Source organism: Primulina tabacum, chromosome 14 (genome assembly GCF_025594145.1).
Source record: "Primulina tabacum isolate GXHZ01 chromosome 14, ASM2559414v2, whole genome shotgun sequence".
NCBI lineage: Eukaryota > Viridiplantae > Streptophyta > Magnoliopsida > Lamiales > Gesneriaceae > Primulina > Primulina tabacum.
The window spans coordinates 2,113,525-2,137,935 of record NC_134563.1 but is presented as its reverse complement, the minus strand read 5'-3'; the positions used below and the strand labels follow the sequence as shown (position 1 = coordinate 2,137,935).

Below are 24,411 nucleotides of genomic sequence, written 5' to 3'. Positions count from 1 at the left end.
AGTCAATTGTACCGATATTCATAATAAAAAGTAGACAAAAACTTGTGTGAGACGGTCTCACGAGTCGTATTTTGTGAGACGGATCTTTTATTTGGATCATCCATGAAAAAGTATTACTTTTTATGCTAAAAATATTACTTTTTATTGTAAATATCGGTAGGATTGACCCGATTACAGATAAAGATTCGTGAGACCGTCTTACAAGAGACCTATTCTAAAAAGTAATATTTTTTCATGAATGACTCATATAAGAGATCCGTATCACAAAATACGATCCTCGAGATCGTCTCACACAAGTTTTTGCGTTAATAATAATAATAATAATAATATTTATTTCATTTTTGTTTTTAATATATATTTTTTGTTTTAAAGATGGTGATGTCTTAATTAAATTAAATTATTTATAATTTACTCTATTTGCATCTTACAAATAGTAAAGTATGCATTTTTAACAAAAGCAATGCTTGAAATTCAACTCTCTCAGTTCTTGAATGCTCCATCGTAAAATTTTCACCACATGCTACTGCAATAATGGCTTCTTGCCTTCTCTCTAGCCAGCAGGATCGAAGAGGAGGAAATCTGTAACTGTTGCTGCTTTGATCCATCTTACTTCGATTTGATCCAGCTTCATACTCCCCTGATGTCGAAACAGACGTACACCGTGTGTTTCTGCTTCCGGCGTAGGTTCCACCTGGCGGCTTCTGAGGCGCCGGCGGACATTAAGGAGATTTTCAATGAGTACTCGGAGAACGGTGTGATGGGTCTGGAGCAGCTGCGGCGGTTCCTGGTGGAGGTGCAGAGGGAGGAGAATGCTACGCTGGAGGATGCTCAGGCGATAATGGACAGCCTCAAGGAGCTGAAGCACATCAACATATTTCATCGCCGGGGGCTGAATCTTGATGGGTTCTTTAAGTACTTGATCGGGGATGTGAATTCGCCGCTTGATCCGAAGCTCGGGGTAATTTCTTGATCAATTTGACTCGTGCAGCAGTGGATCGTGACTGTGATTTGGGTCTGATTTGAGGTTTTTGTCGTTGATTTTTCTGTTGATTAGATTTTTTTTAGCTGCGATTAAGTGACTCGAGGAGACTTGGCTTTGCTTGCAAATAGAGATAAGACCGAGACAGCTTAGTGTGTGATGCATGGTTTTGATGCTTGGAAGTTTAATAAAATGTGAGCAAACAACGATCACGAAAAACAATGATCGTGATATGAACCTGGAAAAATCCAAATCCTAGAATTTTGTCCATATTTTACGGAGTTTAGTTCTTTGTTGATTAGGTTGGTTTAGACCAGCTAGTGTTTCTGAGACTTTTCTTCCTGTCATTGAAGGGTCATTCTGAGGGACGATCCCGGGAATTTCGCGTAAGCAGGGGTGGGGAGGGGCGGATGCAATTGATTCAGGAGGCGAATCTTGAATCTTGATTGTTAATGAACTCACATTTGAAAATTTGAAAAATTTCTCCACAATTTGACTCCGTCTGGATTATTCTAATAATACTATTATAAAAAAGTTGAGTATAGTTTTATTTGAATGATGATGTTCGCCGACCTCTTTATCGAGATGGAAGCTCTCTCTACAAACATTATTGTGGAGCAACTTTCGAATAGAATCAAGTGTTTTGGCAAAATTTAATATGAAAAAACAAAGTTTACGACAAGTTGGTGGGTCGAATGTATTATGGGACTCAGTTGATATACCATTTTGACAAAATGCTATAGCTAAATTGTATTTGCCAGTTTCAGCAATAGGAAGGAAATCGTTTTGAGACCACATGAATAACCACATTTAGCAAAACTACAACATAAGGAGTCAGATAGCACTGTCATTCCTAGCTTCCTCTGTTCATTAATATTGCTTGAGACCTGTTTTTTCGATGTTTCTGCGCAAATTTTAGCTGCTAGTAGCTTGCATCTCTTATTTATTTATTTTTTTATTTTAAATCGTTCAACCAGTCATTTTCTTGCATTAACCTCGTAACTTATGATTCTACCTTTGCAGGTCCACCATGATATGGATGCTCCCATCTCGCATTATTTCATATACACTGGCCACAATTCTTATTTAACAGGGAATCAGCTAAGTAGTGATTGTAGTGATGTTCCTATCATAAGCGCACTGAATAAAGGTGTACGTGTTGTTGAATTAGATATATGGCCGAATTCCACGAAAGACAATGTTGACGTTCTGCATGGGAGGTATGTTTTTCAAATCAGCTCTTTTTACTGAATCGAACCGTACTCATTTTTAGTATAATTCCCTATGATTTTCTAGCTCTTAACATTTTCTGTAACATATGATGATAGAACATGCTAGAACTGGAATTCATGATAACATACATGATCAAGAAGAGAAGTGTATCATTTATGCCAGCATGAATCATATGAGATTTTTTTTTGTATAAAATGAAAAATAAATCTAAGTTTTATGATGATTTCGTTTACATATGGTTGCACACCTCTACTCGCATGTAACATAGGCTACGGCCAAGCCAGTCAGCCCCAAGGAAGGTAGGTAAATATAAACTGGTAATGCATATACATAATGGAAAAGATGCATAAAGATGGAGTAATTGAATAGTACTATATTCTGTTGACAGCTTATATTTCCTGAAACAAACATAATAAATTTGTTATTAAAATGGATTTATAAGAATATTGATTCAAATACTTCAAATGACTATCTTATTTTTGTGTTTCACTGTCATCCAAATATATGACAGCAAGCACATATATGTCTAGAAAGAAAGTCCGTGGATGTCCTGCATGCTGAAAGTCAGTACTGTTTGTGTGTTTGGTAATCTGAAAGAATCATTTCTGTTTATTCTCTTCTTAGTGTTTTTCTTTCTTTCTTTGCTTACTTGTAGGACTCTGACCACTCCTGTTGAACTTATAAAATGTTTGAGATCAATCAAAGAACATGCTTTTATTGCTTCTGAATATCCTGTTGTGATAACTCTTGAAGATCATCTTACTCCGGATCTCCAGGCTAAAGTGGCAGAGGTATGCCTATGGAGTTTAGAAATGTGGTTAGGCACTTCCATTTCTTCATATTGATCATCTCATGACTGAATCCAGATGATAACCGAAACATTTGGAGACATGTTGTTTTCTCCTGGTTCTGAATGCTTGAAAGAGTTTCCCACCCCAGAATCTCTGAAGAGAAGGGTAATTATATCAACCTAAGCCACCCAAAGAATACTTACAGGCCAAGGATGTTAAAGTAAAGGAGAGTGCATCACAGAAGGAAAAGGATTCAACTAAAGAAGAAGCTTGGGGAAATGAAGTCAACAGTCTTAAAGCCAATCTTGATGATGACGAGGTGTATTTTTTAACTATTCTCCCTTAGCACCGACTCATTTACCTAATAATCTAAAGTTCCTAGTTTTTCTTAATTTCTACTCTAGGAGGATGATTTAAATGGAAACAATGATGAAAGCGATGAAGAGGACCCTAAGTCGCAGCAAAATGCAGCACCAGAATATAGGCGTTTGATTGCTATTCAAGCTGGAAAGGGGAAAGGAGGAATGAATGAATGGCTTAGGGTGGATCCTGATAAAGTCAGGCGTCTCAGCCTGAGTGAACAAGAGCTGGAAAAAGCTGTTATAACTTATGGACAGGATATTGTGAGGTAGTTTATCACATGCTAATGCATTATTTTTCCATTTTTCCTGTTTGATGAATGAACCTAACACTGTACTCTACAGTTTGGTTTTGAATTTTGGTTGTTGCTTTTTCTAAGAATTCAAAATTATATGTTGGCCAACCGATAGGATGTATGGTGGAGTAAGGTTATGGAATACACTTCTTAGGTTCACACAGGAGCAACTGAAATAATGAAGCATACGCGAGGATTGAGACTAGCATACAATAGATTCATGCAAAAAAAAAAAATAACTTTGGATGGTTATCACTCTATTAATATCTAAGAAAAATGTTAGTAAAGGGCTGCAATTTTTTGCAAATTTGAGAAAGATGGAATGATTTCGCTGTTGGCCCCACTACAGCTATTTTATGCCCTCAAATTGTTGCTAGGTGTTTGTTCTGTTTTATGGTTGTTAATGTTTTCGTCTGTGAATTTCTCGTAGTTCTTAGGACTATGCATTTTCTAATCCTTAACATTCTCATACTTTTTTACTTCAGATTTACAGGAAGAAACTTGTTGAGAGTATATCCAAAGGGAATACGCTTTGACTCATCCAATTACAATCCCCTTGTTGGATGGATGCATGGAGCTCAAATGGTTGCATTCAACATGCAGGTTAGTGCATCTGAGGAAGTTAAGCATATATAATTTGTAAATCAAACTGTTTTTTTTTACGGCAAACATGAAATCATCTCACTAAATTATTTCCTGTATAAGCACATTAAAACTACTTTTGAAGAGGTCCTCCGGCAAAACGAGGAAGCTTTTAGTCGAGGGAGTGTTTCTAGCATTATCAATAAGCTGTTATAGTTACGGCTGTTGTTAACTGTGGCTTCAGTCACTGACTCCCCTATTAGTAGGTCACCAAATTTCCTGGGAAGAAAAAGAATAGTTGCAATGCCAGTAAAAGAATTATATGCATGCACTTATATTAAATATGAATTATGCATGCATTTATATTAAATCTATATAGTCGGTAGTTGTATTTTTTTATTTTTTTTACTTCATATGAATTTGAAGATTAAATCTATTATATTAGGGGGAATTCTGAAGAAGAAAGATCTTATTTTATTTTCCTTTTGCATCCCTGATTTAGATTGTCTTCCCAATCACCAAAAAAAAAAAAATGATTATTAGATTTTTCTTTGTAAATTTACATAACATTAAGGGAGTTTACAAAGGAAAATCCAATAATAATTTTTTTTAGAGGTTGCACACATTTGCTTAATGTTGCAGATGGAAAAGAAATTATATACACATTCAACACTAATTTCACCTCATTTTTACTTTGGCTAACCAAAAGCTATTTTACTTCAGTTGAATGTTTATGTGTCATGTCTCAAACCCAAAGCATCACACTAGTGATTTCTGGTTCGTAGTCAAAATTTTTGGTTCTAACATAGCATTTTAGGCTTCATAGCCTGGTGTATTAGAATAGTGCGGGGCAAATAAGCCAGTTTTATGATCTTGCAACAGGGTTACGGAAGATCACTTTGGTTGATGCATGGCATGTTCAGGGCCAACGGTGGCTGTGGATATGTTAAAAAACCTGAGTTTTTGTTAAAGGCCGGTACGAATGGAGAAATCTTCAATCCTAAAGCAACATTACCTATCAAAGTTACTTTGAGGGTAAGTTGAAACATTTGATGTTTTCATGTTCTTTTATGTTCTCAACCTTGGGATTTCCCTATATCTGCTGAATCTGTGTAATTTTTTTATTCATATGTATGTGCTTTCTGCTGAACAGGTGACAGTCTTTATGGGTGAGGGATGGTATTATGACTTCCATCATACACATTTTGATACTTATTCTCCTCCGGATTTCTATGCAAGGGTAAGTTGCTACTATGAACCTTACTTTGATTTGTGGTCTACTTCTTGATTATATTTTCGGTTTTGGCTCTCAAACTTTTGTTATTATCCTCAATTATCGTCAACATGGCTGTTCTGTCGTTTACCTCTTAACTTGAATATCACATTGTACCACTTTTGTGGATTTTTCTCTGTGCCTTGTTTAGTTAGATTTGAGCAGTAAAAGATTTAGCATTTAGAGTTGATATTATTTCCGAAGTTTTTCTTCATTAGCCAGCATGATTAAGTCCAAAGCTTGCAAAAGAAGGTACATTTTTGCCAAGGGACTGAATAGTTGTGAATGGAGTTCTAGCTTAGGAAATTCAGTTTGACAAATCATCATAGGTAACTAAGTTGCTAGTATTTATCTAAAACTCAGGTGGGAATCGCTGGAGTGCCCGGTGATGTTGTTATGAAGAAAACAAGGACTCTTGAAGATAATTGGATTCCAACTTGGGATGAGGTGTTCGAGTTCCCATTAACAATACCTGAACTAGCTCTACTTCGGATCGAAGTCCACGAGGATGACATGTCTGGAAAGGATGACTTTGGAGGCCAAACATGTTTACCCGTGTCGGAGCTCAGAAAAGGAATCCGAGCAGTTCCACTACACTCACAAAAGGGGGATAAGTATAAATCTGTCAAGCTTCTCATGCGATTTGAGTTTGTTTGATCTGGAACTTATTTTTTGTAAACTTGATCTGTCCTGTGTTTGAGATAAACCCGTTCGATGATGTAGATAAATGCAACTTGTTTTGTGTTGAGCTGTGTGATGAATGACATACTAGGATATATGAACTGTGTCTTAGATGTCAATGGTTTGTGGCTGTCTATCTTTTATTATTGTTTTTCATCTTGTGCCGAAATTTGATCACGCCTCCGACAAGCCAATTGTTCACTTGTTTGATCAAAAGACATTCAATCAACATGGATGAGATTGCGACATCAATGGATAAATAAAATTCCGCAATTGACTCGTGTCTCTTCTGTACTGTCTTATTGAACTTGAGACTATTATATTAACAATTTTTGGTTTCATGGTCCGTCTATTTATTTAATATCAAATGCACCCTTATTTTATCTCACATTCGTTATTGAAGAAAAAAATATATGATTGTAAATTTATCGACACACAAATCTATTTGAATCTTGTCTAAATCTTATTCAAATTCAAATGATCATCATCTCTGATGTAACTAAAACTTATTAGCATATACCAAATGCCAAGGGGTACAAGTTTTTAATCAACAATGGCGGTTGCCATGTAATGTTATTATGAATTATTATATTTTTAAAAAAATTAACAATAACAATACAAACAATAATTAATAAATATTTTTTTTTAATAATAATTGTTATTATTATGTATCCGAAGATTGAGATTTGAACCTAACTCAACTCCAAAAACTGACTCTGATTGTCCAAGTTCATATAAACAACTTTCAAGGACTTAATTCAGTCAACGTGAGATATCTAACAAATTGTGTGAGTCGAATCTCTAACCCAACTCCATCTATGAAAAAATATTATTTTTTGTGTAAAAAGTATTAATTTTTAGTGAAGATATGGACCCATCAACTCGTCTCAATAAATATATAATTATAAAACCGTCTGATAGTAAATTTACAGAAGACGGATATATCTTGGCACCTTATATCAGTAACTTAATTGAAACGAATGTGAAAAGCTGTGTAAGCCATTGGCGGTTTTGTGGAAGATGAATCGAGGGTATAATTAGGTTAGATCCGGGTAATGGCATTTTGTGTGGATTAGTGATGGGGCTTATGAGTCCCTGTTTAGGAACTGCAAATAATACCAATTTCCTCACAATTTGCAGACCATTTTTCTTAATTTCACAAAATAATGAACACAGTCACAAAACAGAAAACTATGAAATATCGTAAAGGTCTTGAAACACACCTAAAATCATTCTGAACCAACAGAAACACCAGAAGATTTAAATGAGGAGATGAGATCAGATAAAGCATTTAGTGATTGGCTTGAAAAACCATCGGTTTTTAAGGAAACATCTATTTTCTCCTTCAAATGCAAAGCTCTCCTCTTATTTCTTGGCCTTGCCTATCAAGCATTATCTTTCTGATTGCTGATTCAATCTCCTCTCTTTTCAACCCGTATTCTAGTTTGATCCCAAGTTGCCATACATCACTTACGTATCGAGAATTCACCGGCTGATCTGCGAACAAAGACGAGCATATCATGGGAACACCTTCACAAATACTCTCAAGAACAGAGTTCCATCCGCTGTGAGTCCAAAATCCACCGACGGCAGGATGAGACAACACTTCTTGCTGAGGTGCCCATTTGACAATACATCCCCTTTTACTCACAACCTCCAAGAATTCATTCGGAAATGATTCCAGCCACTGCCGAGCCTTGGACTGATCCAGGCCTCACCACCCACAAGAATGGCTGCATACTATGTGCCAGACCCCAAGCCACTTCTCTTACATCCTTTTCATCCATTTTCGCAGCACTCCCGAAGCTGACATAAATAACAGAACTCGGTTTCTGGGTATCCAGCCAGGAAATAGAGCTTCTATCTTGTGTCAACAAACTGCTCGAAGCCGCCGAAAAGAATTTGTGAAACGGCCCGATTAAAAACGTTGGTATGCGAAAGTGCTCCTTAAGATTGGCGAGATTCGGCTCTTCCAGATCCTGGAAGGTATTGAAAATGAGCCCAGATGCAGTCTTTGTTCCTTCTACCATGCTACGTATGATCTTCAGCTCAACATCGATCAGGTTCCGTGTTTGAATACCCGGGATGTCTTTTACTCTAAGTGGTGGTAGCTCAAGCACTGGATCCTCTCTCCTCGAATCTAATCAAGAAAGCGTCAATCTTTTTCAGACAAATTTCATATTCTTCAAACACAGTTAATAAATTAGCCCCAAGAAATTTAAACATACCCAGAATATCAGAGAAGTACCCTTTTTCTAGAAGAACAGGAACAGAAGCAAAGGCTAAAAAGGAGCAAACACTACTTGTCCTGAGCACAATCCTGGGTATGCCAAGATCCTCCGCAACAGATTGCGAGGAATACATCATCGCATCCGTAACCATACACGCAACATCATCATGGGTTGATAACAACTTCCCCAAGCACTCGCGAGTGGGCCCGACACAGTTGGTGTTGAGGCGATCAATGAGGCCAGCAAGGTCACCTTTGGATGCTTGATCTTCCGGTAATCCGTCGGGGATGAGGTGAAACGTGAATTGGGGGTACCTGGATGGATCCGGAGAGTTGAATTGAGTGTGTAGGATGGAGATTGTGAAGCCTTTGGAGCGGAGAATGTTGGCGAGCTGAATCATCGGGCTTATGTGGCCTTGAAATGGGAAGGGGAAGAGGATTACTCTGCGTGTTCTTGCATGCTGTGAGATGGCTTTGCTGGGATTATTATCCATGGATAAGCTATCCTTGAGTGAAGAAGATAGCTCTATGCTTTTTGGAGAAGTGCAAGCAAAGGAAAAGTAAGATATTCCCAACAAATTTCCAAAAAGACGGAGAAGTCCTGGTAAAGGAAAAATTACTATTTAACAATTATATTTATATTAACAAAATGTAACAAAACAGCAAAGTGTTCATCAAATAATTTTAACTCCAATTGAATTCAGAAAAAAATTTGAAAATGTTCGAGTTAAGTTCGAATTCAATAATTTAAAATACGAATAAAATATTAATCTAGTATACTCGATTTGTTTACGTACACCCCTACTCGTCCTCGCTTTTACGAAAATGATTAACTCAAGTTGCTATGGATTTTAAATCTTTAATTTTTATGACGTGAGATAAAGATATCACATATATTATCTTTTATAGAAAAATAAAACATCTCAAAATAAATTTGTGGGTACCGAAGTTATTTGTTAAAAAAACAGATTAAATACCTATTTCTATTCGAGTCCACCAAATGGCTTTTGAGCTTGTTATTGGCATAATAGCAATGATTATCGGCTCATTTTGCTAATAACTAAGTTTAAGTTTTAGGAAATTTTTAATATTAGGGTTATAAATTCTTTTGAGATATGTTGAAATGGTTATGGCTCCATTGTAGGAGCCCTACAACAACTCGATAGGTATGCTTTAATGTGAATGTTTTGTTTACCTGCCAACATAAATTCCGTGCAATATTGATATGTTATTATTGACACATGAAGATCGTACTAACGTGAGTTAAAGTAATGTGTATGTTTTTATATGCCTAGTAAATTGAGGGTCCGTTTAGTTGAACTTAGAGGTGCAATTGAGTCAAATTATTTGTTAGTAGTTAGGTTAAAATTTGATTCGACCTTTATTATGTTTAAATTTTTTCGAGTTTTTCGAGCACACGTTCGAGTAACTCGATATTTTTACAAGTCCAGCTCAAACTTGAAATGTAATATGGTTTGATTCCATCTCGAACCTATTTGGAGTAATGAGATTGTATAGATATATAATATTGTGATTATTAAAATATTTAAGTTGTATGTGAAATATTAATAAATAAATAATATATCTGATTTGATTGATTAAATTTGATATTGTCATTTTTCAATAATTAATGAATATATTTAAAAAAATATATAAATATAATATTGTAATTTTAATTCAATTATTTGATTGACGTAAGAAAAATAATTTGTGTTTTTTTAATAAGTCATCTCCTGTTATTTTAATATGAAAGGGATAACTATTTTTAAAACCAAAACATACGATAGTTCTTTGACCATAGTTTTATCCATATATATTATTAATCATATCAAACCAAATAAATTAGCTTGCTGAACACCTAGTATAACAATACAATGCACAAAAGAACTCAAACAAGACAAGGAGGCAACGTCGATAGAATTTCGAGCAACTGAAATAATTATGCGGCATCAGTAGAAGATGCAGGTACATCCAATCTGAGGAGGTAATGATCTATTAACATGAAACAAGAATCTAATATGATGACCGATTCTATGCACGTAAAGATGCTATACTAAACAGTGGCACTAGCCTAACATCAAAACAGACATCGCCTTGTGAAAAGAATAATTATCTATGCAGCCATATGTTTACAGTGTTTACAGACGGGCAGCGTCAAGGAATATATCCTATATTTCTCAATCCTGAAGCTGGGATTCCATAACCATTCGGGCATGTGGAACTTTTCATAGAGCACGGGCCGTACATCCTTCTGAAGAGAAAGGTTCTTGAGCAATGGGAGGATAATTATTTATTTATTTTTTATTAATATTGCTTGAGACCTGTTTTTTCGATGTTCCTGCGCAAATTTTAGCTGCTAGTAGCTTGCATCTCTTATTTATTTATTTTTTATTTTAAATCGTTCAACCAGTCATTTTCTTGCATTAACCTCGTAACTTATGATTCTACCTTTGCAGGTCCACCATGATATGGATGCTCCCATCTCGCATTATTTCATATACACTGGCCACAATTCTTATTTAACAGGGAATCAGCTAAGTAGTGATTGTAGTGATGTTCCTATCATAAGCGCACTGAATAAAGGTGTACGTGTTGTTGAATTAGATATATGGCCGAATTCCACGAAAGACAATGTTGACGTTCTGCATGGGAGGTATGTTTTTCAAATCAGCTCTTTTTACTGAATTGAACCGTACTCATTTTTAGTATAATTCCCTATGATTTTCTAGCTCTTAACATTTTCTGTAACATATGATGATAGAACATGCTAGAACTGGAATTCATGATAACATACATGATCAAGAAGAGAAGTGTATCATTTATGCCAGCTTGAATCATATGAGATTTTTTTTTGTATAAAATGAAAAATAAATCTAAGTTTTATGATGATTTCGTTTACATATGGTTGCACACCTCTACTCGCATGTAACATAGGCTACGGCCAAGCCAGTCAGCCCCAAGGAAGGTAGGTAAATATAAACTGGTAATGCATATACATAATGGAAAAGATGCATAAAGATGGAGTAATTGAATAGTACTATATTCTGTTGACAGCTTATATTTCCTGAAACAAACATAATAAATTTGTTATTAAAATGGATTTATAAGAATATTGATTCAAATACTTCAAATGACTATCTTATTTTTGTGTTTCACTGTCATCCAAATATATGACAGCAAGCACATATATGTCTAGAAAGAAAGTCCGTGGATGTCCTGCATGCTGAAAGTCAGTACTGTTTGTGTGTTTGGTAATCTGAAAGAATCATTTCTGTTTATTCTCTTCTTAGTGTTTTTCTTTCTTTCTTTGCTTACTTGTAGGACTCTGACCACTCCTGTTGAACTTATAAAATGTTTGAGATCAATCAAAGAACATGCTTTTATTGCTTCTGAATATCCTGTTGTGATAACTCTTGAAGATCATCTTACTCCGGATCTCCAGGCTAAAGTGGCAGAGGTATGCCTATGGAGTTTAGAAATGTGGTTAGGCACTTCCATTTCTTCATATTGATCATCTCATGACTGAATCCAGATGATAACCGAAACATTTGGAGACATGTTGTTTTCTCCTGGTTCTGAATGCTTGAAAGAGTTTCCCACCCCAGAATCTCTGAAGAGAAGGGTAATTATATCAACCAAGCCACCCAAAGAATACTTACAGGCCAAGGATGTTAAAGTAAAGGAGAGTGCATCACAGAAGGAAAAGGATTCAACTAAAGAAGAAGCTTGGGGAAATGAAGTCAACAGTCTTAAAGCCAATCTTGATGATGACGAGGTGTATTTTTTAACTATTCTCCCTTAGCACCGACTCATTTACCTAATAATCTAAAGTTCCTAGTTTTTCTTAATTTCTACTCTAGGAGGATGATTTAAATGGAAACAATGATGAAAGCGATGAAGAGGACCCTAAGTCGCAGCAAAATGCAGCACCAGAATATAGGCGTTTGATTGCTATTCAAGCTGGAAAGGGGAAAGGAGGAATGAATGAATGGCTTAGGGTGGATCCTGATAAAGTCAGGCGTCTCAGCCTGAGTGAACAAGAGCTGGAAAAAGCTGTTATAACTTATGGACAGGATATTGTGAGGTAGTTTATCACATGCTAATGCATTATTTTTCCATTTTTCCTGTTTGATGAATGAACCTAACACTGTACTCTACAGTTTGGTTTTGAATTTTGGTTGTTGCTTTTTCTAAGAATTCAAAATTATATGTTGGCCAACCGATAGGATGTATGGTGGAGTAAGGTTATGGAATACACTTCTTAGGTTCACACAGGAGCAACTGAAATAATGAAGCATACGCGAGGATTGAGACTAGCATACAATAGATTCATGCAAAAAAAAAAAATAACTTTGGATGGTTATCACTCTATTAATATCTAAGAAAAATGTTAGTAAAGGGCTGCAATTTTTTGCAAATTTGAGAAAGATGGAATGATTTCGCTGTTGGCCCCACTACAGTTATTTTATGCCCTCAAATTGTTGCTAGGTGTTTGTTCTGTTTTATGGTTGTTAATGTTTTCGTCTGTGAATTTCTCGTAGTTCTTAGGACTATGCATTTTCTAATCCTTAACATTCTCATACTTTTTTACTTCAGATTTACAGGAAGAAACTTGTTGAGAGTATATCCAAAGGGAATACGCTTTGACTCATCCAATTACAATCCCCTTGTTGGATGGATGCATGGAGCTCAAATGGTTGCATTCAACATGCAGGTTAGTGCATCTGAGGAAGTTAAGCATATATAATTTGTAAATCAAACTGTTTTTTTTTACGGCAAACATGAAATCATCTCACTAAATTATTTCCTGTATAAGCACATTAAAACTACTTTTGAAGAGGTCCTCCGGCAAAACGAGGAAGCTTTTAGTCGAGGGAGTGTTTCTAGCATTATCAATAAGCTGTTATAGTTACGGCTGTTGTTAACTGTGGCTTCAGTCACTGACTCCCCTATTAGTAGGTCACCAAATTTCCTGGGAAGAAAAAGAATAGTTGCAATGCCAGTAAAAGAATTATATGCATGCACTTATATTAAATATGAATTATGCATGCATTTATATTAAATCTATATAGTCGGTAGTTGTATTTTTTTATTTTTTTTACTTCATATGAATTTGAAGATTAAATCTATTATATTAGGGGGAATTCTGAAGAAGAAAGATCTTATTTTATTTTTCCTTTTGCATCCCTGATTTAGATTGTCTTCCCAATCACCAAAAAAAAAAAATGATTATTAGATTTTTCTTTGTAAATTTACATAACATTAAGGGAGTTTACAAAGGAAAATCCAATAATAATTTTTTTTAGAGGTTGCACACATTTGCTTAATGTTGCAGATGGAAAAGAAATTATATACACATTCAACACTAATTTCACCTCATTTTTACTTTGGCTAACCAAAAGCTATTTTACTTCAGTTGAATGTTTATGTGTCATGTCTCAAACCCAAAGCATCACACTAGTGATTTCTGGTTCGTAGTCAAAATTTTTGGTTCTAACATAGCATTTTAGGCTTCATAGCCTGGTGTATTAGAATAGTGCGGGGCAAATAAGCCAGTTTTATGATCTTGCAACAGGGTTACGGAAGATCACTTTGGTTGATGCATGGCATGTTCAGGGCCAACGGTGGCTGTGGATATGTTAAAAAACCTGAGTTTTTGTTAAAGGCCGGTACGAATGGAGAAATCTTCAATCCTAAAGCAACATTACCTATCAAAGTTACTTTGAGGGTAAGTTGAAACATTTGATGTTTTCATGTTCTTTTATGTTCTCAACCTTGGGATTTCCCTATATCTGCTGAATCTGTGTAATTTTTTTATTCATATGTATGTGCTTTCTGCTGAACAGGTGACAGTCTTTATGGGTGAGGGATGGTATTATGACTTCCATCATACACATTTTGATACTTATTCTCCTCCGGATTTCTATGCAAGGGTAAGTTGCTACTATGAACCTTACTTTGATTTGTGGTCTACTTCTTGATTATATTTTCGGTTTTGGCTCTCAAACTTTTGTTATTATCCTCAATTATCGTCAACATGGCTGTTCTGTCGTTTACCTCTTAACTTGAATATCACATTGTACCACTTTTGTGGATTTTTCTCTGTGCCTTGTTTAGTTAGATTTGAGCAGTAAAAGATTTAGCATTTAGAGTTGATATTATTTCCGAAGTTTTTCTTCATTAGCCAGCATGATTAAGTCCAAAGCTTGCAAAAGAAGGTACATTTTTGCCAAGGGACTGAATAGTTGTGAATGGAGTTCTAGCTTAGGAAATTCAGTTTGACAAATCATCATAGGTAACTAAGTTGCTAGTATTTATCTAAAACTCAGGTGGGAATCGCTGGAGTGCCCGGTGATGTTGTTATGAAGAAAACAAGGACTCTTGAAGATAATTGGATTCCAACTTGGGATGAGGTGTTCGAGTTCCCATTAACAATACCTGAACTAGCTCTACTTCGGATCGAAGTCCACGAGGATGACATGTCTGGAAAGGATGACTTTGGAGGCCAAACATGTTTACCCGTGTCGGAGCTCAGAAAAGGAATCCGAGCAGTTCCACTACACTCACAAAAGGGGGATAAGTATAAATCTGTCAAGCTTCTCATGCGATTTGAGTTTGTTTGATCTGGAACTTATTTTTTGTAAACTTGATCTGTCCTGTGTTTGAGATAAACCCGTTCGATGATGTAGATAAATGCAACTTGTTTTGTGTTGAGCTGTGTGATGAATGACATACTAGGATATATGAACTGTGTCTTAGATGTCAATGGTTTGTGGCTGTCTATCTTTTATTATTGTTTTTCATCTTGTGCCGAAATTTGATCACGCCTCCGACAAGCCAATTGTTCACTTGTTTGATCAAAAGACATTCAATCAACATGGATGAGATTGCGACATCAATGGATAAATAAAATTCCGCAATTGACTCGTGTCTCTTCTGTACTGTCTTATTGAACTTGAGACTATTATATTAACAATTTTTGGTTTCATGGTCCGTCTATTTATTTAATATCAAATGCACCCTTATTTTATCTCACATTCGTTATTGAAGAAAAAAATATATGATTGTAAATTTATCGACACACAAATCTATTTGAATCTTGTCTAAATCTTATTCAAATTCAAATGATCATCATCTCTGATGTAACTAAAACTTATTAGCATATACCAAATGCCAAGGGGTACAAGTTTTTAATCAACAATGGCGGTTGCCATGTAATGTTATTATGAATTATTATATTTTTAAAAAAATTAACAATAACAATACAAACAATAATTAATAAATATTTTTTTTTAATAATAATTGTTATTATTATGTATCCGAAGATTGAGATTTGAACCTAACTCAACTCCAAAAACTGACTCTGATTGTCCAAGTTCATATAAACAACTTTCAAGGACTTAATTCAGTCAACGTGAGATATCTAACAAATTGTGTGAGTCGAATCTCTAACCCAACTCCATCTATGAAAAAATATTATTTTTTGTGTAAAAAGTATTAATTTTTAGTGAAGATATGGACCCATCAACTCGTCTCAATAAATATATAATTATAAAACCGTCTGATAGTAAATTTACAGAAGACGGATATATCTTGGCACCTTATATCAGTAACTTAATTGAAACGAATGTGAAAAGCTGTGTAAGCCATTGGCGGTTTTGTGGAAGATGAATCGAGGGTATAATTAGGTTAGATCCGGGTAATGGCATTTTGTGTGGATTAGTGATGGGGCTTATGAGTCCCTGTTTAGGAACTGCAAATAATACCAATTTCCTCACAATTTGCAGACCATTTTTCTTAATTTCACAAAATAATGAACACAGTCACAAAACAGAAAACTATGAAATATCGTAAAGGTCTTGAAACACACCTAAAATCATTCTGAACCAACAGAAACACCAGAAGATTTAAATGAGGAGATGAGATCAGATAAAGCATTTAGTGATTGGCTTGAAAAACCATCGGTTTTTAAGGAAACATCTATTTTCTCCTTCAAATGCAAAGCTCTCTCTCTTATTTCTTGGCCTTGCCTATCAAGCATTATCTTTCTGATTGCTGATTCAATCTCCTCTCTTTTCAACCCGTATTCTAGTTTGATCCCAAGTTGCCATACATCACTTACGTATCGAGAATTCACCGGCTGATCTGCGAACAAAGACGAGCATATCATGGGAACACCTTCACAAATACTCTCAAGAACAGAGTTCCATCCGCTGTGAGTCCAAAATCCACCGACGGCAGGATGAGACAACACTTCTTGCTGAGGTGCCCATTTGACAATACATCCCCTTTTACTCACAACCTCCAAGAATTCATTCGGAAATGATTCCAGCCACGCCGAGCCTTGGACTGATCCAGGCCTCACCACCCACAAGAATGGCTGCATACTATGTGCCAGACCCCAAGCCACTTCTCTTACATCCTTTTCATCCATTTTCGCAGCACTCCCGAAGCTGACATAAATAACAGAACTCGGTTTCTGGGTATCCAGCCAGGAAATAGAGCTTCTATCTTGTGTCAACAAACTGCTCGAAGCCGCCGAAAAGAATTTGTGAAACGGCCCGATTAAAAACGTTGGTATGCGAAAGTGCTCCTTAAGATTGGCGAGATTCGGCTCTTCCAGATCCTGGAAGGTATTGAAAATGAGCCCAGATGCAGTCTTTGTTCCTTCTACCATGCTACGTATGATCTTCAGCTCAACATCGATCAGGTTCCGTGTTTGAATACCCGGGATGTCTTTTACTCTAAGTGGTGGTAGCTCAAGCACTGGATCCTCTCTCCTCGAATCTAATCAAGAAAGCGTCAATCTTTTTCAGACAAATTTCATATTCTTCAAACACAGTTAATAAATTAGCCCCAAGAAATTTAAACATACCCAGAATATCAGAGAAGTACCCTTTTTCTAGAAGAACAGGAACAGAAGCAAAGGCTAAAAAGGAGCAAACACTACTTGTCCTGAGCACAATCCTGGGTATGCCAAGATCCTCCGCAACAGATTGCGAGGAATACATCATCGCATCCGTAACCATACACGCAACATCATCATGGGTTGATAACAACTTCCCCAAGCACTCGCGAGTGGGCCCGACACAGTTGGTGTTGAGGCGATCAATGAGGCCAGCAAGGTCACCTTTGGATGCTTGATCTTCCGGTAATCCGTCGGGGATGAGGTGAAACGTGAATTGGGGGTACCTGGATGGATCCGGAGAGTTGAATTGAGTGTGTAGGATGGAGATTGTGAAGCCTTTGGAGCGGAGAATGTTGGCGAGCTGAATCATCGGGCTTATGTGGCCTTGAAATGGGAAGGGGAAGAGGATTACTCTGCGTGTTCTTGCATGCTGTGAGATGGCTTTGCTGGGATTATTATCCATGGATAAGCTATCCTCGAGTGAAGAAGATAGCTCTATGCTTTTTGGAGAAGTGCAAGCAAAGGAAAAGTAAGATATTCCCAAAAAATTTCCAAAAAGACGGAGAAGTCCTGGTAAAGGAAAAATTACTATTTAACAATTATATTTATATTAACAAAATGTAACAAAACAGCAAAGTGTTCATCAAATAATTTTAACTCCAATTGAATTCAGAAAAAAATTTGAAAATGTTCGAGTTAAGTTCGAATTCAATAATTTAAAATACGAATAAAATATTAATCTAGTATACTCGATTTGTTTACGTACACCCCTACTCGTCCTCGCTTTTACGAAAATGATTAACTCAAGTTGCTATGGATTTTAAATCTTTAATTTTTATGACGTGCAGATAAAGATATCACATATATTATCTTTTATAGAAAAATAAAACATCTCAAAATAAATTTGTGGGTACCGAAGTTATTTGTTAAAAAAACAGATTAAATACCTATTTCTATTCGAGTCCACCAAATGGCTTTTGAGCTTGTTATTGGCATAATAGCAATGATTATCGGCTCATTTTGCTAATAACTAAGTTTAAGTTTTAGGAATTTTTAATATTAGGGTTATAAATTCTTTTGAGATATGTTGAAATGGTTATGGCTCCATTGTAGGAGCCCTACAACAACTCGATAGGTATGCTTTAATGTGAATGTTTTGTTTACCTGCCAACATAAATTCCGTGCAATATTGATATGTTATTATTGACACATGAAGATCGTACTAACGTGAGTTAAAGTAATGTGTATGTTTTTATATGCCTAGTAAATTGAGGGTCCGTTTAGTTGAACTTAGAGGTGCAATTGAGTCAAATTATTTGTTAGTAGTTAGGTTAAAATTTGATTCGACCTTTATTATGTTTAAATTTTTTCGAGTTTTTCGAGCACACGTTCGAGTAACTCGATATTTTTACAAGTCCAGGCTCAAACTTGAAATGTAATATGGTTTGATTCCATCTCGAACCTATTTGGAGTAATGAGATTGTATAGATATATAATATTGTGATTATTAAAATATTTAAGTTGTATGTGAAATATTAATAAATAAATAATATATCTGATTTGATTGATTAAATTTGATATTGTCATTTTTCAATAATTAATGAATATATTTAAAAAAATATATAAATATAATATTGTAATTTTAATTCAATTATTTGATTGACGTAAGAAAAATAATTTGTGTTTTTTTAATAAGTCATCTCCTGTTATTTTAATATGAAAGGGATAACTATTTTTAAAACCAAAACATACGATAGTTCTTTGACCATAGTTTTATCCATATATATTATTAATCATATCAAACCAAATAAATTAGCTTGCTGAACACCTAGTATAACAATACAATGCACAAAAGAACTCAAACAAGACAAGGAGGCAACGTCGATAGAATTTCGAGCAACTGAAATAATTATGCGGCATCAGTAGAAGATGCAGGTACATCCAATCTGAGGAGGTAATGATCTATTAACATGAAACAAGAATCTAATATGATGACCGATTCTATGCACGTAAAGATGCTATACTAAACAATGGCACTAGCCTAACATCAAAACAGACATCGCCTTGTGAAAAGAATAATTATCTATGCAGCCATATGTTTACAGTGTTTACAGACGGGCAGCGTCAAGGACTATATCCTATATTTCTCAATCCTGAAGCTGGGATTCCATAACCATTCGGGCATGTGGAACTTTTCATAGAGCACGGGCCGTACATCCTTCTGAAGAGAAAGGTGCTTGAGCAATGGGAGGATAATTATTTATTTATTTTTTATTAATATTGCTTGAGTCCTGTTTTTTCGATGTTCCTGCGCAAATTTTAGCTGCTAGTAGCTTGCATCTCTTATTTATTTATTTTTTATTTTAAATCGTTCAACCAGTCATTTTCTTGCATTAACCTCGTAACTTGTGATTCTACCTTTGCAGGTCCACCATGATATGGATGCTCCCATCTCGCATTATTTCATATACACTGGCCACAATTCTTATTTAACAGGGAATCAGCTAAGTAGTGATTGTAGTGATGTTCCTATCATAAGCGCACTGAATAAAGGTGTACGTGTTGTTGAATTAGATATATGGCCGAATTCCACGAAAGACAATGTTGACGTTCTGCATGGGAGGTATGTTTTTCAAATCAGCTCTTTTTACTGAATCGAACCGTACTCATTTTTAGTATAATTCCCTATGATTTTCTAGCTCTTAACATTTTCTGTAACATATGATGATAGAACATGCTAGAACTGGAATTCATGATAACATACATGATCAAGAAGAGAAGTGTATCATTTATGCCAGCATGAATCATATGAGATTTTTTTTTGTATAAAATGAAAAATAAATCTAAGTTTTATGATGATTTCGTTTACATATGGTTGCACACCTCTACTCGCATGTAACATAGGCTACGGCCAAGCCAGTCAGCCCCAAGGAAGGTAGGTAAATATAAACTGGTAATGCATATACATAATGGAAAAGATGCATAAAGATGGAGTAATTGAATAGTACTATATTCTGTTGACAGCTTATATTTCCTGAAACAAACATAATAAATTTGTTATTAAAATGGATTTATAAGAATATTGATTCAAATACTTCAAATGACTATCTTATTTTTGTGTTTCACTGTCATCCAAATATATGACAGCAAGCACATATATGTCTAGAAAGAAAGTCCGTGGATGTCCTGCATGCTGAAAGTCAGTACTGTTTGTGTGTATGGTAATCTGAAAGAATCATTTATGTTTATTCTCTTCTTAGTGTTTTTCTTTCTTTCTTTGCTTACTTGTAGGACTCTGACCACTCCTGTTGAACTTATAAAATGTTTGAGATCAATCAAAGAACATGCTTTTATTGCTTCTGAATATCCTGTTGTGATAACTCTTGAAGATCATCTTACTCCGGATCTCCAGGCTAAAGTGGCGGAGGTATGCCTATGGAGTTTAGAAATGTGGTTAGGCACTTCCATTTCTTCATATTGATCATCTCATGACTGAATCCAGATGATAACCGAAACATTTGGAGACATGTTGTTTTCTCCTGGTTCTGAATGCTTGAAAGAGTTTCCCACCCCAGAATCTCTGAAGAGAAGGGTAATTATATCAACCAAGCCACCCAAAGAATACTTACAGGCCAAGGATGTTAAAGTAAAGGAGAGTGCATCACAGAAGGAAAAGGATTCAACTAAAGAAGAAGCTTGGGGAAATGAAGTCAACAGTTTTAAAGCCAATCTTGATGATAACGAGGTGTATTTTTTTAACTATTCTCCCTTAGCACCGACTCATTTACCTAATAATCTAAAGTTCCTAGTTTTTCTTAATTTCTACTCTAGGAGGATGATTTAAATGGAAACAATGATGAAAGCGATGAAGAGGACCCTAAGTCGCAGCAAAATGCATCACCAGAATATAGGCGTTTGATTGCTATTCAAGCTGGAAAGGGGAAAGGAGGAATGAAAGAATGGCTTAGGGTGGATCCTGATAAAGTCAGGCGTCTCAGCCTGAGTGAACAAGAGCTGGAAAAAGCTGTTATAACTTATGGACATGATATTGTGAGGTAGTTTATCACATGCTAATGCATTATTTTTCCATTTTTCCTGTTTGATGAATGAACCTAACACTGTATACTCTACAGTTTGGTTTTGAATTTTGGTTGTTGCTTTTTCTAAGAATTCAAAATTATATGTTGGCCAACCGATAGGATGTATGGTGGAGTAAGGTTATGGAATACACTTCTTAGGTTCACACAGGAGCAACTGAAATAATGACGCATACACGAGGATTGAGACTAGCATACAATAGATTCATGCAAAAAAAAAAAAAGTCACTTGGGATGGTTATCACTCTATTAATATCTAAGAAAAATGTTGGTAAAGGGCTGCAATTTCTTGCAAATTTGAGAAAGATGGAATGATTTCGCTGTTGACCCCTGTAAACTTGTTGAGAGTATATCCAAAGGGAATACGCTTTGACTCATCCAATTACAATCCCCTTGTTGGATGGATGCATGGAGCTCAAATGGTTGCATTCAACATGCAGGTTAGTGCATCTGAGGAAGTTAAGCATATAGAATTTGTAAATCAAACTGTTTTTTTTACCGCAAACACGAAATCATCTCGCTAAATTATTTCCTGTATAAGCACATTAAAACTACTTTAGAAGAGGTCCTCCGGCAAAACCAGGAAGCTTTTAGTTGAGGGAGTGTTTCTAGCATTATCAATAAGCTGTTATAGTTACGGCTGTTGTTAACTGTGGCTTCAGTCGCTGACTCCCCTATCAGTAGGTTACCAAATTTCCTGGGAAGAAAAAGAATAATTGCAATGCCAGTAAAAGAATTATGCATGCACTTATATTAAATCTGAATTGTGCATGCACTTATATTAAATCTATATAGTCGGTAGTTGTCTTTTTTTTTTTTTACTTTATATGAATTTGAAGATTAAATCTATTATATTAGGGGGAATTCTGAAGAAGAAAGATCTTATTTTATTTTCCTTTTGCATCCATGATTTAGATGATCTTCCCAATCACCAAAAAAAAAAAAATTGATTATTAGATTTTTCTCTGTAAATTTACAAAACATTAAGGGAGTTTACAAAGGAAAATCCAATAATAATTTTTTTAGAGGTTGCAAACACTTCCTTAATGTTGCAGATGGAAAAGAAAATATATACACATTCAACACTAATTTCACCTCATTTTTACTTTGGCTAAATAAATGTCAAGACCAAAAGCTATTTAACTTCAGTTGAATGTTTATGTGTCATGTCTCAAACCCAAAGCATCGCATTAGTGATTTCTGGATCGTAGTCAAAATTTTTGGTTCTAACATAACATTTTAGGCTTCATAGCCTGGTGTATTAGAATAGTGCGGGGCAAATAAGCCAGTTTTATGATCTTGCAATAGGGTTACGGAAGATCACTTTGGTTGATGCATGGCATGTTCAGGGCCAACGGTGGCTGTGGATATGTTAAAAAACCTGAGTTTTTGTTAAAGGCCGGTACGAACGGAGAAGTCTTCAATCCTAAAGCAACATTACCTATCAAAGTTACTTTGAGGGTAAGTTGAAACATTTGATGTTTTCATGTTCTTTTATGTTCTCAACCTTGGGATTTCCCTATATCTGCTGAATCTGTGTAATTTTTTTATTCTTATGTATGTGCTTTCTGTTGAACAGGTGACAGTCTTTATGGGTGAGGGATGGTATTACTGACTTCCATCATACACATTTTGATACTTATTCTCCTCCGGATTTCTATGCAAGGGTAAGTTGCTAGCTATGAACCTTACTTTGATTTGTGTTCTACTTGTTGATTATATGTTCGGTTTTGGCTCTCAAACTTTTGTTATTATCCTCAATTAGTCGTCAACATGTGGCTGTTCTGTCGTTTACCTCTTAACTTGAATATCACATTGTACCACTTTTGTGGATTTTTCTCTGTGCCTTGTTTAGTTAGATTTGAGCAGTAAAAGATTTAGCATTTAGAGTTGATATTATTTCCGAAGTTTTTCTTCATTAGCCAGCATGATTAAGTCCAAAGCTTGCAAAAGAAGGTACATTTTTGCCAAGGGACTGAATAGTTGTGAATGGAGTTCTAGCTTAGGAAATTCAGTTTGACTAAATCATCATAGGTAACTAAGTTGCTAGTATTTATCTAAAACTCAGGTGGGAATTGCTGGAGTGCCCGGTGATGTTGTTATGAAGAAAACAAGGACTCTTGAAGATAATTGGATTCCAACTTGGGATGAGGTGTTCGAGTTCCCATTAACAATACCTGAACTAGCTCTACTTCGAATCGAAGTCCACGAGGATGACATGTCTGGAAAGGATGACTTTGGAGGCCAAACATGTTTACCCGTGTCGGAGCTCAGAAAAGGAATCCGAGCAGTTCCACTACACTCACAAAAGGGGGATAAGTATAAATCTGTCAAGCTTCTCATGCGATTTGAGTTTGTTTGATCTGGAACTTATTTTTTGTAAACTTGATCTGTCCTGTGTTTGAGATAAACCCGTTCGATGATGTAGATAAATGCAACTTGTTTTGTGTTGAGCTGTGTGATGAATGACATACTAGGATATATGAACTGTGTCTTAGATGTCAATGGTTTGTGGCTGTCTATCTTTTATTATTGTTTTTCATCTTGTGCCGAAATTTGATCACGCCTCCGACAAGCCAATTGTTCACTTGTTTGATCAAAAGACATTCAATCAACATGGATGAGATTGCGACATCAATGGATAAATAAAATTCCGCAATTGACTCAGTGTCTCTTCTGTACTGTCTTATTGAACTTGAGACTATTATATTAACAATTTTTGGTGTCATGGTCCGTCTATTTATTTAATATCAAATGCACCCTTATTTTATCTCACATTCGTTATTGAAGAAAAAAATATATGATTGTAAATTTATCGACACACAAATCTATTTGAATCTTGTCTAAATCTTATTCAAATTCAAATGATCATCATCTCTGATGTAACCAAAACTTATTAGCATATACCAAATGCCAAGGGGTACAAGTTTTTAATCAACAATGGCGGTTGCCATGTAATGTTATTATGAATTATGATTGTAC

At 35.5% G+C, this 24,411-nt stretch overlaps 2 protein-coding genes and 3 pseudogenes across 2 annotated transcripts; 3 read left to right on the top strand and 2 right to left on the bottom strand.

Annotated features, from left to right (window-relative positions):
• The first annotated feature begins 439 nt into the window (after positions 1 to 439).
• On the top strand, positions 440 to 6,313 carry LOC142524482 (phosphoinositide phospholipase C 2-like; annotated as a pseudogene).
• A 1,062-nt stretch (positions 6,314 to 7,375) lies between these two features.
• Positions 7,376 to 9,002, bottom strand: LOC142525497 (UDP-glycosyltransferase 76B1-like; annotated as a pseudogene).
• Positions 9,003 to 10,847: 1,845 nt separating this feature from the next.
• On the top strand, positions 10,848 to 15,190 carry LOC142524948 (phosphoinositide phospholipase C 2-like). Its single transcript, XM_075629107.1, has 8 exons — positions 10,848 to 11,077; positions 11,746 to 11,881; positions 11,957 to 12,199; positions 12,285 to 12,508; positions 13,021 to 13,138; positions 14,000 to 14,152; positions 14,271 to 14,357; positions 14,754 to 15,190. Exons 1-8 carry the CDS (start codon positions 10,863 to 10,865, stop codon positions 15,045 to 15,047), a joined length of 1,470 nt encoding a protein of 489 aa, XP_075485222.1. The 5' UTR covers positions 10,848 to 10,862; the 3' UTR covers positions 15,048 to 15,190.
• A 1,062-nt stretch (positions 15,191 to 16,252) lies between these two features.
• On the bottom strand, positions 16,253 to 17,868 carry LOC142525436 (UDP-glycosyltransferase 76B1-like). Its single transcript, XM_075629731.1, has 2 exons — positions 17,300 to 17,868; positions 16,253 to 17,211 (listed from the first exon to the last, which is right to left on the bottom strand). The coding sequence occupies exons 1-2, from the start codon at positions 17,793 to 17,795 to the stop codon at positions 16,301 to 16,303; spliced, it is 1,407 nt and encodes a 468-aa protein (XP_075485846.1). The 5' UTR covers positions 17,796 to 17,868; the 3' UTR covers positions 16,253 to 16,300.
• Positions 17,869 to 19,746: 1,878 nt separating this feature from the next.
• LOC142524999 (phosphoinositide phospholipase C 2-like) lies at positions 19,747 to 24,044 on the top strand (annotated as a pseudogene).
• Positions 24,045 to 24,411: the final 367 nt, after the last annotated feature.